Here is a 16,040-nt window from a genome sequence, read left to right on the forward strand (position 1 = left end):
GCCTTCATCAGTTTGTGGACAACAGTGTAATACTTGATTCTTCTAACTTAGAATATTTTTGGCCCAGGCAAATCATGCATGATAATGTTTAATACACCTCTTATGGGATTTAATATTGTTTATTGCTTCCGATTGTAAGGAGCTGGAAACATGTCTTGTAATATATCTTTTAAAATGTGACACCAAATTTTGCACAAGACCTTTTATAGCAGCAAATAATGGAGATCTTGTGCTCTTAAAATGAGCACAATATTGAAAGCAGAGACTTTTTAAATGTGTGGGTAACAATTTTTCAGGAGACTGTGAATTTTTTTAAACACAAAGTTATAGATTAAAAAGTATAGGAGATGTGTAATTCTTTAGGCAATTGACGAATTTATTTAAATATTCTGTTTCATTTAGCTTGGGTTTTAACGTACTTTCCTCTGAATCCCTAAGTAACAAATGAAAGCTTATGCAGCAAGTAAAAGAATCTCATATTAGAATTTGAGTAGGTTGTTAAATAGTGGAAGCTGCTGCAGTTGAGTCCAGAAGGACTCACTTTGACAGTTTTTGAGAAGCAGGAACCTTGGGTGGTTTTAAATTTCCATCATCACCAAATGGATGCAGGCTGAAACACAAACTGGGAATTTGTAAATGGGATTATTTTGGTTTGCGCAGCTCAGTGTTCATTTGTCTATTGAGCCACAGGAAGAGGCATCCTACAATAGAATTCATAAAATGCAAATACCTTTAACAACTTCCAGCTGCTCCAGAGTGCTTTCTCTGCTGAAAGCTCTCTGAAACAGGTGATGTGATCAAGTAATTTGTGTTTTGGTGCTTGTTGAGGAATAATTGTTGGCCTAGATACCAAGGGAAAAATTCCCTTGATCAAGGTAGTACCATGGAAAGTTTTATGTCCACCCGAGGAATAGATGGTCCCCTCATCTTTCTGTGCCAGAGGTGAGTGTACTGCCATTAAGCTACAACTGACTATCCTTAAAGCTCCTTATTGAAGGATAAGCAAGCCAGTGATGGGAGTGAATTGCTTTTCATCTTCACTGTTGGTGCTTGGTAATAACCTGACTGTTATCTCAAATTATGTGCTATAATACAAACTACTAGTAAATATTGATATAATTTATACAGAGTTTAGAAAAAACAGATTAACTCTCATCTTCAGCTCTGCAATTGTAAAATATATCTTGACATGGACCATACCATCCAGTCGATCAATACTGATGAATAGGAATGGATGATGTTTGAGCTTATTTTGGAAAATTATATAGCACCAATTCTTCAAGGTAATGCATAATAATACATTTACTGACCAGTATGCAGTCTGTTAGATTGGCAATCAAATGCACAAACTAATATCAAATTAAGTAACAGAAAAACAAGGCATCAGTATATAGTCCACTGTAATTATCATTTGAATACTGGCAAAAGCAGCTGCTTAAGAGACTTGAGCTTGCTTGACCAATATAGTGTAAAGGTACAAATACCAGGAACTGAAGCACGGTAAGAATTCCATTTATTTGAACAGTGATTCCTTTGTTTAACTAGTTTGGCTGAATTGCTAAGCTCATGGTGAGAGAACACAATGTTGAATATGAATTTTGGCTCAGGGTATTTTGATGTTTTAATGCAAATATTTTAATGATGTCTGGTGCATGGTCTAGAAGAGTAACTGCTCTGTTGTCAACAGTCCTGGTTTGGACAAAAATTCAAGTCATGAAATGTCAGTCCTGCTGATGAATAGAAGTACCAATGATGGTTGTTGCTGGTAATATTAATGGAAACTGAAGATGCATTCCCCAATCTTTAGAATGGATTTTCTGCGTGAAAATGAGGAAATTGTAAATCATTCCATTGGTTAAATGTTGAAGTTCAGGACAAGTCAACGTTATGCTCAGCTGTATAAATTAAAGACTTAGCAACATTAATATTTTAAACCAATATCATAAGGTTTATCTGGTCATCATAACATTGCTGTTTGTGTGACCTTGCTGTAGGCAAATCAGCTGCTGAAATTCAACATTACAGCAGTGATGCACTTCTAAAGTACTTAATTGGCTGTCAAGTCCAAAGGCCATGGAAAACTATAAATGCAAGTTTTTTTTTCTTTATGTAGAACCATTAAAGAAACCAGCTGCTCACTGGCTAATTATTCAATGTTAATGTGAGCCAATGGGATGTGTAGTATATGGACCAATAAACTTAAAGATAAATCTGCTAATCCAGAAATCAAAAAAAGTTCAACTTTTTTTCCCATGAAGTGTACTGTTGATGCTCAGTAGGATTATCATCTAAAGATACTAAATGTATGTGTTGTTTTCTCTGCAGTGAAGATTATCTTAACAACAAGTTCTTCCAGGTCATCCTTGCATGTACTATTTGATGTTTAGGCAGATAGTTTAAGGAGCAGGCAGCAAGTGAGTGAATTGGAATACTGTAATTGAGCCCAGTATGTGTAACTGCATAAATTATAGGCATGTTTCATGTCCATTTTGAAGGAGAAAAGACACTAAAACTCAGAATACTTAAGTGGTTCTAGTCTAAAGTTGCTTGTTATGCTAACACCTTTACCTTATTAATTAGGCATGTGAGGTGTCTATCGCTGAAGCCAGTTTAGTGCCAGCAATTTGTAACATTTAAGTATCCCTATTAAATACCAGTGAGTGGCACAGTTTAATGTGTACGCTTTGATACTTTATACTCCAGTAATGTAGCACATGTTTTATACTTAGTTGGATGAAATGATATCTCAGCAATTTTTTTATTTCTAGTTTTACATGGACTCATTTCAATGCTTGACAGTTAATATAAAATGGATGTCCATTGGCAGTCTTCAACAGTGGAGAAAATAAGAATTTTCTGTTTTTAGGCAATAGTCGAAAATGTAATTCTAAAAGGGAAGTTCTAGTCAAACTCAAAAGTTTGAATAATGATTAAAATCTTCCATGGAATTTTGTTTGCAGTTCAGATCTTGCATCTTTTCAACTCTTCACCCAAAAGAGTGGCCAGATGGCTTGCTGCCAGGTCTCTGCCAGTGGCAATCTATAATTACCCACCAGGAGGTTGGTGAGATGAGCCAGGAAGACTTTCCATATGCACCATCAACAGTATCCTGGCCATGGTTAGCAATATATTAAATTCTACGCAGTGTTTAATACATAACCTCAAAAAAAAGGACCACCACTTTTTGTATTTGCACTTTAACTAGTAAGTAATTTTACAGCAACCAATTTGAGGTAATTTATGGGAAAACTTGTCTTAACAGTGCAATGGTGTATATAGTTTAAATTATATTTTAATGTTTCATTACCCTCTTTCTTTCACCCACCTCTCACCTGCCAACCTTCTCTCATTTTTTTCCACTGGTTCTGAGGTGGACATAATTTGGTTGGATGACTTGTCCACTCACACTGTTGGCACTCTGGAACCTTCCCCTTGTGACCACGTGTGCATGAGCCAGACCATTGAGTGTTGGTTGTTTGTTTGACCACCTTCCAAATTGTTTCATTACATGAGAGGTTCATTTTGAGGTGACTTGACAGGGTTCTTTCAGTGGAACAAAGCAGGTATAGATATTGGAGACTAAGCAACTATGAAAGACTTGGAGATAGCAACAACTTAACCTGTTGGGGCAGGTATGAATTGTTAACAGAGGCAGGGAACAGTTGGAAGCTTTATCAATTCAAACATTCACACTGTCAGTGTAATTAAAGTTCATTTGCATAAGTGTTTTTCACCCATTTTGTCACATCTGGTTTCTCTTTACTCTCATTATTTTTTTCTCCATCTATGGGGTTTGCATTTCCTTTTCAATCACAGGATGGACCATATATCTTCCAGACTTCACACTGCAGGTTGTGTGTCTTTGTAAGATTTGTCTTTTTTTTATACAATGCTTTTTCTCCCCTTTAAGTTTCACTTTTATGGAATGAGGTAATATTTTTGGAGGAGGAGAGAACAAGAAAAAGAGGGTGTCTAAAAGTTGTCTTCTGTTACCCTGCTTAAGTGACTTTCATTTTTGAGCCTTGATAGGGAATACCAGCGAAAAATTCCAACCTGACATTTCACCCTCCTTTTGACAGATGCAATGAAGAACTGGGAAGAAGTGAGAAAAAGAATGCCTTGTACACTTTCCAGTAGATTTTTAAAAAAATTTTGCCCTTCTAAATCTGTGCACACCCATGGGTGGGGGATAGCTTTTGAGTCCTGTTTTACTTCTGCCTGATTCTGCACATACTTTTCTAAATTAAAATATGAGGTAAAGGTAGTAGAGAGAGAGAGAGAAAGAAAGAATCTGAGCTCAGAAAATCAAGTAGTGGAGTAATTTTGGGTGGAACTCAGAAATAGCAAGAGAGAGGAGACATTGATAGTTGCCTATATGCTCCCAAACTCATGGTAATGCATGCCATTATATAATTCTGTTTAAAGATTGAAAATGATTTAGTTCAACCTGAAACCAAGGTCTTAAATCTAAATAAAGCAAACTATGAAAGCATGAGTTGGCTATGGTAGATTAGCAATCTCCATTAAGAGGTATGGCAATAACAAAACAAAGGCTCGTATTTAATAAATATAGCTTACAAGTAATACATTGTATTTAAGGTTTAAAAAAAATCCAATGTTCCAGCCGTGGTTATCAAGAAAAGTTAAAGATGGTTGAAGATCAAAGGAAAGAATGTATGATGTTGCCAGAAAGAGTAATAAATCTCTGGATTGGGAAAAGTTCGGAATCCAGCAAAGCACCAAGACATTGATTAGGAAGGGAGAAGTAGAAGGGTAGACTAGTGAAAAAGTTTAAAAACAGACTAGAACTTTTAAGGATGTGTAAAAACATAAAGATTAGCTAAAGTTAAAGTGGTCCCCTCACAGACCGAAATAGAAGAAATTAAACAGCTTGAATTAAACAAAATTGAACTGCACTGCATTGGGAGTAATATACTGTCACAGACTGAGGATTGGTAAATGGTCAGAAAACAGAGTAGGATGAAATAGGTAATTTTCTGGTTTCTGTGACCAATGGGGTGCTGCAGGGATCATTGCTGGGGTCCCATATGTTCACCATCTATATTGATGACTTGGATAAAGATAAAAGGTCTGCTGATGATACAAAGCTAGATGGCACTATGGGCTGTGAAGAGGATGCAGAGAAGCTTCTGGGAGATGTACAGAAGTCAAGCGAATAGGCAAGGACATGGCAGATGAAATGTAATGTTGAAAAATATGAGGTCATCCACTTTGGTTTTTTAAAAAAAAGCAGAGCATTTTATTGAAAGTGTTGGTGTTAAGAGGAAACAGGGTGTTCCAAACATAGAATCATAGAAACTTACAGCACAGAAATAGGCTGTTACAGTCCACCTCATCCATACTGACTGTGATGCCTATCTACACTCATCCCATTTGCAGCAATAGGCCTATATCCCTCTACTCTTTTTGTTTTCCCCTTCCCAGTACTTGTCCAAATGCCTTTCAAATGTTGTAATAATATCTACCTCCACCACCTCCTCTGGCTGCTCATTCCAGATATTCACCACCCTCTGTGTGGAAAAACTTAGCCCTGAGATCTCATTTAAATTTCTTCTCACCTTAAACCTGTACTCTCTTTAGTTCTAGACTCTCCTGCCCTGGGAAAAAGATTCTATCTATCCTGTCTATGCCCCTCATAATTTTGTAAACCTCTGTAAGTTCACCGCTTAGCCTTCTACGTACCAGTGAGAATATATCCAGCCTATCCAATGTCTCTTTATAACTACAGCCCATTCCAGGCAACATCTGTATTGCTACCACATCCTTCCTGTAGTGTGGTGACCAGAACTGTACACAGTACTCTAAGTGCGGTCCAACCAATGTTTAACCAATGTATAACTGCAACATGACGTCCTGTACTCAATGCCTCAACCTTTGAAAGCAAGCATACCAAATGCCCTTTTCGTTACCTTATCCACCTGTGTCACCACTTTTGGGAGGCTATGAACTTGCACCCCAAGGTCTCTCTGTGCATCAATACTCCAAAGGTTCTTGCCATTTTCTCTCTGTGTTTAACAGAATTTGGCTTCCCAAAGTGCATTACTTGTCTGGATTAAATTCCATCTGCACCGCTTTGCCCAGCTTTCCAGCTGATTGATGTCCCATTGCATCTTTAAACAACCACCTTCATTATCTACAATTCCACCAGTTTTTGTGTTGTCTACAAACTTACTAATCATACCCACGACATTCTCATCCAAGTCATTTATATATACAAAAGGTCCCAGCACTGATCCCTGCAGCACACCACTTGTTACAGAGTTGCAGTCAGAAAAACATCCATTCACCACTACTCTCTGCCTATCACCCAACCAATTTTGGATCCAGTACACCAACATGCATTGGATCCCTTGTGCATTCATCTTTGGGACCTTGTCAAAAGCATTACTAAAGTCCATATAGACAACATCTGCCGCCCTGCCTTCATCAATCTTCATGGTTACCTCCTCAAAAAAAAAACAATTGGATTTGTGAGATGTGATCTCCCCTTCACAAAACTCTGCTGACTCCTCATAATCTGAACATAAATCTTGTCCCTCTGAATCTTGTCCAACAACTTCCCTACTGCTGATGTGAGGCTCACCAGTTTATAGTTTCCTGGATTATTCTGGAATGTAAACATGAATCGCTAAATGTAAACAGGGAGGTACAGCAAGCACATTGGAAGACAACTGATATGTTAGTCTTCATTGCAAAACAGGATTTGAGTACAAGAGGAGGGGTGTCTTACTTCAGTTATATAGAACCCCAGTGAATCTGCATCTGGAATATTACATACAGGTCTGGTTTGTCTACCTAACCAGAGAGATATTTGCAAAAGAGGAAGTGCTGTGAATGTTCACCAGATAGATCCCAGGGATGACAGGATTATCATATAGGAGAAATTTAGCCAACTAGATCTATACTTGAGGTTAGAAGGAATGTGAGATGGTCACATTGAAACAAACAAAAGTCTTGTGGAGCTTGTTGAGTTAAATGTGAAGTTGATGTTTTCCCTGGCTTGGGGCATGGTCTCAAAATAACAGCTGGCCTTTACCAAAAGACTTGAAGAAATGGAACAGAAAATTGGAGCTGAGGTGAAAGATTAATCATCATCTCCTTGAACGCAGAGCATGTATGAAGGGCTGAATGGCCTCCTATTTCCTATCTTTTATGTTCTTTTAGTTGCTGAATAATAAGAGACCATTTACACTATTTGTACTCTGCCTGAATTGAGCCAGCATTGTGCAGTAAGGAAGGTTGAAACCTTGAGGCCCACTGCTCAATATTATGGACTATTGTGTTGTATAATGTGGACATGATATACCGAGTAGTTAAAAATAAAAATTTAGGTGGATTTGTACCAAACCAAACTTTTAGATAAGTTATTTACAGATAAAGGATGGAAAAGGTGCCACTGAAACATAAATTAGGATGGTTATGAGAAAGTAGTAGATTGACAATAAATGGCGTCTATTGCTCCTTTCTCGCGTGCTCAAAAAAATTGGGAACATGTTTTTGAGCACATGAGAAAGGTACCCCATGCAAGGCTTATGGAGAAGGTGAGGAGACATGGGATCCAAGGGGACATTGCAGTGTGGATCCAGAACTGGCTGGCCCACAGAAGGCAAAGAGTGGTTGTTGAAGGGTTGTATTCTGAGTGGAGGTCGGTGACCAGTGGTGTACCTCGGGTCTGTACTAGGACCCTTGCTCTTTGTGATTTTTTCATAAACGACCTGGATGAGGAAGTGGAGGGGTGGGTTAGTAAGTTTGCAGATGACACGAAGGTTGGGGGTGTTGTGGATAGTTTGGAGGACTGTCAGAGGTTACAGAGGGACATAGATAGGATGCAAAGTTGGACTGAGAAGTGGCAGATGCAGTTCAACCCAGATAAGTGTGAAGTGGTTCATTTTGGTAGGTCAAATATGTTGGCGGAATATAGTATAGAACATAGTATGTTGGCGGAATATAGGTAGGACTCTTGGCAGTGTGGAGGATCAGAGGGATCTTGGGGTCCGAGTCCATAGGACACTCAAAACGGCTGCGCAGGTTGACTCTGTGGTTAAGAAGGCATATGGTGTATTGTCCTTCAATTGGGGAATTGAATTTAGGAGCCGAGAGGTATTGTTGCAGCTATATAGGTCCCTGGTCAGACCCCACTTGGAGTATTGTGCTCAGTTCTGGTCACCTCACTACCGGAAAGATGTGGAAGCCATAGAAAGGGTGCAGAGGAGATTTACAAGGATGCTGCCTGGAATGCGGAGCATGCCTTATGAAAGCAGGTTGAGGGAACTTGGCCTTTTCTCCTTGGAGAGACAGAGGATGAGGGGGGACTTGATAGAGGTGTATAAGATGATGAGAGGTATTGATCGGGTAGATAGTTGGAGGCTTTTCCCCAGGGCTGAAATGGTGGCCACAAGAGGACATAGGTTTAAGGTGCTGGGGAGTAGATATAGAGGAGATGTCAGGGGTAAGTTTTTTTACTCAGAGTGGTGAGTGCGTGGAATGGGCTGCCGGAAACAGTGGTGGAGGTGGATACAATAGGGTCTTTCAAGAGACTGTTAGATAGGTACATGGAGCTGAATAAAATAGAGGGCTGTGGGTAAGCCTAGTAATTCCTAGGGTAGGGACATGTTCGGCACAGCTTTGTGGGCCGAAGGGCCTGAATTGTGCTGTAGTTTTTCTATATTTCTATGTTCATGGAATAATACAACACAGCAGGCCAGTGGTCCATTGCACCTGTGCTGGCTCTTAAGAGCTTAATTAATTTTGCACCCTGCTTTTAACAGACTTCAAACTTCCTGCTTCTCGGCATACAAGTAACAGTCTGATATCACATCACATGTTTGTGAGGAATAAATGAGGTGGCCGAGTTGATTTTACTCCGTTATACAGGAAATATCTGAACTTAAAAACTTCAGTTGATATGGTTCTGAGAAAACCTTGAGGCTTTTGAATAAATTCTAAAATCTTTTGAATGGCAACATGCAGTTGTTATCAAAGACTTTAACATTCACATATGAAATAACTAGAAAAAAAACTTAATTACAGTTGCCTTAATATCTCACCATTTAACTTAATATAAATGTTATTCTCCACTATGGTAATAAACCTCACAATTTGCACAGGTGGGAACTATACATTCCACACTTTTCGATGTGGAGGAGCAAGGTCAAACTTGGGGGTTGGTGGAGTTTGGCACTTTCGTGGAGAGTACTGCTTTCAGTAAAGCTTTGAACGTCAAAGCACTTTATCACAAAAGCTTTAAAGCATGTAGCACTTTCTTTTAACCCTATTATATAAATACTCAAATTTTTATCAATCAGTTTCTTCAGATTGATGTCCTTTTTGGTTTTCCTTAACACTTTGATGTCTCACAGTTAATCAGTGTTTCTTTTTGCTTTCTGGTGGTAGTGTTTAGAGTCCCAAAATTAAACCGTGACTCTGATCTTAAATATAATATCCTTGAGGCTTAGTAAAGCAAGAGTTCAGATAACAGCCATGAAAGTGTTAAACAAATCATTGTATGGTAGCTGGAGGATACTATTGACTTGAAGATTTTGAATTTTTGTTGTTGCAGTAACTACTTGCTGTCTATTGAATAGATGATGCATTTAAAATATGTAATAAAATACAAGTACAGGTTACTTCTGTTATTGGAAAAATTTGCATGATGTGAAAGAAAGCTTAAAAACAGATTGGCAGCATGGAACATTTTGGTTGACATTTTTTTGGTGGCTGCGGCAGGTCGAGGAAGTGAATGTAAGATGCTTGCTTGATGTTGTGTTGTTCTGATCTCTGCAAAATAAATCAACATTACATGTTATCAAGGCTAGATCCTATAACCTTTGTAGGTTTTAAAAAATATTAACGAACTTCACAGACTTGCACTGAAGCATACTGTACACTTCTGATGAAAGGTCTTCAACCTGAAGCATCAGCTGTTTCTCTTTCCATTGGTGCTACCTAACCTACTGTGAGTTTATGGCATTTTCTATTTTATTCCCGATTTCCAGCATCTGCAGGTTTTTTGACTTTCAGTACAGAAGTGAGTTTGTTGATCTCTAGCCTGCCTGCTGGAAATGCATGTGTGCCCTCAGGAAAGTATCCAGGATTTTGCATTTCTATACAAAGTTACCTCGTGATATAGTTGACCCTTAGAGGAAAGTAAAACAAAAACTGCAAATCTCTGCTTACATTAATTACATCAAGAAAATATCTTGCATAGTACTGAAGATGCTACAAATCTGAAATCAAGACAAAATGCTGCATATACTTAGCAGGTCCAGTAGATCATGGACCTGTATAATTGAGTTTATTTCCCTCTCCACAGATGCTGTTTGATCTGCTAATTCCAAGATTTATATTTTTGAATTTGTCTTATGAGGATGGGTTGAGTGAGCTAGGGCTTTTCTCTTTGGAGAGAAGGAGAATGAGGGGTGACTTGATAGAGGTGTACAAGATGATGTGAGACACAGATTGAGTGGGTAGTCAGAGACTTTTTCCCAGGGCATCAATGGCTAACACGAGGGGACATAATTTTAAGGTGATTGGAGGAAGATATAAGGGGGATGTCAGGGGTAAGTTTTTTTTACACAGAGTGGTGGGTGCATGGAACGCACTGCCGGCAGAGGTTGTGGGGGCAGATACATTAGGGACATTTAAGAGACTCTTAGATAGATGAATGATAAGGAAATGGAGGGCTATGTGGGAGGGAAGGGTTAGATAGATCTTAAAGCAGGGTAAAATGTCAGCACAACATTGTGGGCCAAAGGGCCTGTGCTGTGCTGTTATGTTCTATGTTCTGGCAACCCCATTAATTTGTGAGTGTTTGGTTCACTGCCACTTTCCCATCTAATGAATCTCCTTCTTCAAGAAGTTCTGCTCTTGTCTCTGGTAGGATTTCAGTATGTTTTCGTTTGCCACCCCACCTTTCCATGCCTCTTTTTGCTGAAAGCTTGTCACATCTCTAGCTTGTTCATATTCTGATGAAAGTTCATTGACCTGAAATGTTAATTCTGTTTCTCTCCCCACAGATGCTGCCTAACGTATTTGCATCATTTCTTGCTTTGATTAAATAAATGTTAATTAGTTCAGAAGGTGAACTCAAATGCTGACAGACCAGCCATCTAATTTGTTGATCTGAGCTGGTAAAGTGATCCTGCAATTGGTCTCCAGATTCTCTGAGCTGCAGTTGGGCTGGGGAGGATGGCTGCAGCTTGTGCTTCCTATCACGTGTCCCTCCACTGCCATCTATAAAATGCACATGAGTATAGTTGGCTTGTCATGTCATATGCAGTCAAGGAAACAGTCAGGACTTGTTGAAGATGCTCTTTGGATGAAGTCAAAAAGGAAATGGCCACTTATGAACTACTTGTACACCGTCTCAGCACAAGGACAGTATTCCTGGTCTTGTTACACCCTTATATATCAAATGAAAAACCAAAGTGGGCCTACTTGTGGTGTTGGAGATGGACAAATGTCTGAGCGGAAGGTGAACGATACTTGATTGATTCCAAGCTCTGCATTAGTTGAAGCAAAAAGGAATGTCTTCGTATTGCTATAGATTTCAAAGTGGGAACAATGGATAATTTCAGTGTTGCAAGTAAATGCCAAAAACATTAAATAACTTTGCCTTACAGCACTGAAGGAAACACAAGCCTTAATACAGAGCAGAAGACTAACAGTAGATTGGAAAATTACTTTAATTGGTCTTAAAAATGTGAATTTCTGTTCCAAAATAGCATGCAAATAATTAATGCTCTGCCCCACTTGTGATGAATTGAATGGCCATACTTTGTACATATTCTATAATTTTTTTTTGAATGGAGCACCTCCACAGGTATACAATAATTTTGATATCTCATGTGATTGGGTTCTATTACTATTTGATGCTTTATGGTTTCTTCCATCTCTGTCAATGGTGTTTTATGGTTTCTACTATCTCCATCTCTATTTTTCATACTTACTGTATAAAAATATAGATCTGTTGCCAAACAAAATGTAGAACTCTGGTGGCCTGGCTTAAAAACAAAACCCACATGTAACAGATCCGAGTTATAAAGTCCAGTTCTTTTTCATGAAATAAACTCTGATCTTGACTGAAAATTTTTCTCAACTGTAACCTACAAAGAAAATCAGGAATGTTTTTGCCAGCAAAGGTACGTAGTTCATCAAGTCTACCTGTAATATCTCCTGTAGTTAGAATCTAGATTGAATGGTTCTGTATTGTGTAGAAATTCCTTCTTTCCATAAAACGACCGTTTTCGATTTTTGTTCTAGTACTAGTGTTAGTAATCTCTCCCAATTTTAACTATCAAGAGTAATATCTTGTTAAATTTTGCTTGAAGTAACCTTAATTTTAAGCCTTTGCCCTTGACCAAATGATGTGCCTAACACAAATGTTTTTGAATCCAAATCTAATCTTAAGATGGTAATGCTACCTTTTCATAAGTATCGCAAAAAAAATCCATCTGCATCATTAGTTTTTGGGGGAAGAGAATATGCTCTCCTTGCCTATATGACTCACTGCAATATGATTGACTCCAAATTGTCCACTAAAATGGTCCAACAAACTCCTCAGTTGGACAAATAATACATGAGTTCAACAAACCTGCTCACCTCCATGTCAGGGGAAATTAGGAATCAGCATCAAAGAATAGCACAATAATTAATTCACTTCATCCTACTCTTTACATTCATGAAAGACCAATATCCTTTTAACTTGAACCTTCTGAGGTTGATGAACAAGTCTTCTAGCCTTCTCTGAACACGTTACTGATTCTATGTTGTACTTTAGCACAAACAACTATTTGGCTTCATATAGCACCATTTAATAAAGTAGGATCCAAAGTTGGCTTGGTTAAAGGAGACCGAGTGATGGTGGAGGGTTGCTATTGTGATTGTGAGCCTGTGACCAGCAGTGTACCATAGGATCTGTGCTGGGACCCTGGCTGTTCATGATGTATATTAACAACTGAGATATGAGTGCAGAAGCTATGATTAGTAAGTCCATAGATGACATGAAAATTTCAGTTGCTAGTGAGGGTGGTCATAGGCTACAAAATGATATTTATTGGTAATAAATTGAGCAGGACAGTGGGAGATTGAACTTAATCCTGAACAGTGTGAGGTGATGCAAAAGGATCAGACATGTACTGTATGTGTTTGTGTAGGGGTACTATATATATATGTATATACACAGTAGGGCCCTAGGGAGTATTGAAGAACAAAAGGACCTTGGTGCACAAGTCTAAAGATCCCTGAAGGTGGCAGCACAAGTATGAAGGGTGGTAAAGAAGACATACGGGATGCTTACCTTCATTAGTTGGGGTACAGGGTGTATGAGCAGGGAGGCCTGGGTGCAACTTCAAAAATAATTGGTTAGGCTGCAGCTGGAATATTATGCCATTTTGGAGAGGGTACAAAGGATATTCACCAGGATATTGGCTGGGGTGGGATATTTTATTTGAAGAGAGACTGGATAGGCTGGCAGTACCAAGGGTAATAATGTCCTCTCCAGATCCCCCTGGAGAGGACATTATCCTTCAGAGTGCAGAAGACCCTCCCGATATTTCGTTCTGAGCTGTTAAAGGTTCATCTCCTTTAACAATGCCATTAAATATTTAGAGGAGGTAAAGTTTACTTTGTCCCTAACATGTTACCTTGTGTGTCCCTCCAGTTTTCAGATGGACAGGCCTGCATTGAACGTGGCCATATTCCCACTACTACATGAAGGACTTGCTGATGTCATCCGGGATGTTCCAATGATGCATTTGGATGAAATAACATTGTTTAAAAGTCGTGTTGCAGAAGACCCTCTGCATCTCTGGTGGTGAAGGAAGAGGAATTGAATACATTGGTGTTGTGTAATTCCCATGTGTGATTATCTTCTTGAATCTCCCCTGCTTGTTGATGATGTGTCATTTAAAATAAAAACACAATGTTTACTGTCTTGTGAAAAAAGTGTCAAAAGTTTGTAAAGCTGCATAAATGTTTTCTATTTTTTTCATTATCATGTTTTTCTGCAAAACTTTACAAAATTTGGGTCAGCACCAATAGTGATGGATTTTGTGTGGTAAATTTTCTGTTGTGCCTGCTGTAGTCTTCACAATATTAAGATTAAGAACTCATAGCCAAGGACAAGTAATAATCCATCAGCTGTCAATGCCCTTGTGCTGTAATTCTCCCAGAATAGCATTCCATTCTGTTTTAAGGGTAACTAATGTTTCAGTAGATTTTATCCTTTAGTTCTACTTTTCTTGGCTGATCTGTCTTGGCTGATCTGTGTGTATATAAAAAAAAATCTGGATGAAACCAAGTTTTGCCCTGTATTCCCATTAACCATTGCTTTTCTAGACAGTGCATGAACTTCAGTAATTCTTCAGCTCAGATACTTTATATGAGCATCATTTTAGTTCTTTGCACACTCTTTAATGTTGCTGTGTGTTCTTTGTGATTTAATAACCAAATTAAATACACTTCAAGTGTGTTCTGATGTGTTTTGAAGTCTCTCTATCTGTTTTCTTCTGGCTAAATAACCTATCATTCTGTTTGGCAATCTTTTTTTAAAAAAAGAAATACTTTTTGTTTCATTGTCGATATTGTAAGTGATGATCCTTTCAATTCCCTTTTCAGGTCCCACAGTATAGCTTGTTATATACTTGTGCACATTGCTGTCAGTTTAGAGCACAGAAACAAGCCATTTGACCCAACCGGCACATCCACATGAGCTTCTTCCCACCTGCTTTTCAACAAACTCCTGAGTATTTTATTCCATTCTCCTTAAGTGATTACATGGCTTATTCTTAAACATATTGGATTAATCTATAGTTCATACTTTCCTGTGCTAAGTGCATTTTCTATTTGAATGCATGTGCAGAACTGATGTAGTTTATTGCAACGTTTTTCTTTCAGTCAGCACTGGTGATTAGCATTTTATTGACCATGTTATTTCTAGCACTGTAAGGTTCACTCCATAAATTGCTTATTAGGCTCTGCTCCAGGGACTTGTCCAAAGTTGAAATTCTACCCCTTTGAGATAAAGTGGGACTGTATTTCATGGTATGTGTTGTATGATGTGCAGGAATGAAATTACTTGACTAATGAAGAAATTTTCAGGGCTCCTGTGATGGCAGAGATGAAAATCCCATGCCATATGGACCAGTTCATGCTGAGGCAGCCATTCTGAGACAGGACCATGTATCTACATTTGCAACTGGCTTCCTTGCTCATGGATGGGATGGTGGGAGGATGGGGCAGGGGTAGATGGGGAAAGGGCAGAAATCCTAATTTGTACCCCAGAGTGCTGAGATTTAACCATCCAGATAATATCACTTGGTGGTGATTAGAGCTGTATCTTGACATGATTTAATATCTTTTGGATGTTTGTAGGAAGAAATTTCACAGGCATTATTACATCTACAATATTAAACCAATTGTTATTTTGGAACTGGTAATTTTAACCTGTTGCAGTACCGTTAAACTCCTGTTGGTTGAGCTCCTGAGCCATTAAATATCTGTGGTTTCAACAGCAACACCACCTCGAATGGAATAGTAAGTCAAAACAGTTTATGTTTTACATACTGTTTATTTTATGGTCCTATCATTTTTCTGATGTATAGAATAAATTACATTATAAAAGGAAGCCATTTGGCCCATGGCTTGCCTGCATCAGTGCTAGCATTTCAACTACATCAATTTCTGCTTTTGCCCATTCTCTATCTTGATTGTTTTAAACTAATTCCTTCAATTAGCTGTTCAGTGCAGATCCCAAATTGAACAATATCTGGAAAGAGATGAACACTTATTTTTTTTTCTCTCTTCTGTCAATATTCAGTCATGATTGTAAGCATGTGAAAATGTCATTAAGCTGACTATCCCATTGTATTAGATCTCGTGCAACTACATAAATGATTTGTATAATCCTTAACCATGTAAAAGAGGGAGAGGAAAACGAACAGTAGCTACCAAAGGAATACTCGAGTTTCTTAAGAGAATTCAAAATTTCTTCCCTGCTCGGTATATAGAAGTGCTTCCTT

The 16,040-nt window shown here is 38.4% G+C and overlaps 1 protein-coding gene across 1 annotated transcript in view; it reads left to right on the forward strand.

The window, feature by feature from the left end:
- The window catches only part of fbxl18 (F-box and leucine-rich repeat protein 18), a 38,329-nt gene extending 23,838 nt beyond the window's left edge, over nt 1–14,491 (forward strand). Inside the window, exon 4 of the mRNA XM_052021644.1 lies at nt 13,682–14,491. Coding sequence (XP_051877604.1) covers nt 13,682–13,838 — 157 coding nt within the window. The 3' untranslated portion in view covers nt 13,839–14,491. The remainder of the gene's footprint in view (nt 1–13,681) is intronic.
- Nucleotides 14,492–16,040: the final 1,549 nt, after the last annotated feature.

The sequence above is a fragment of the Pristis pectinata genome, chromosome 8 (genome assembly GCF_009764475.1).
Source record: "Pristis pectinata isolate sPriPec2 chromosome 8, sPriPec2.1.pri, whole genome shotgun sequence".
Lineage (NCBI taxonomy): Eukaryota > Metazoa > Chordata > Chondrichthyes > Rhinopristiformes > Pristidae > Pristis > Pristis pectinata.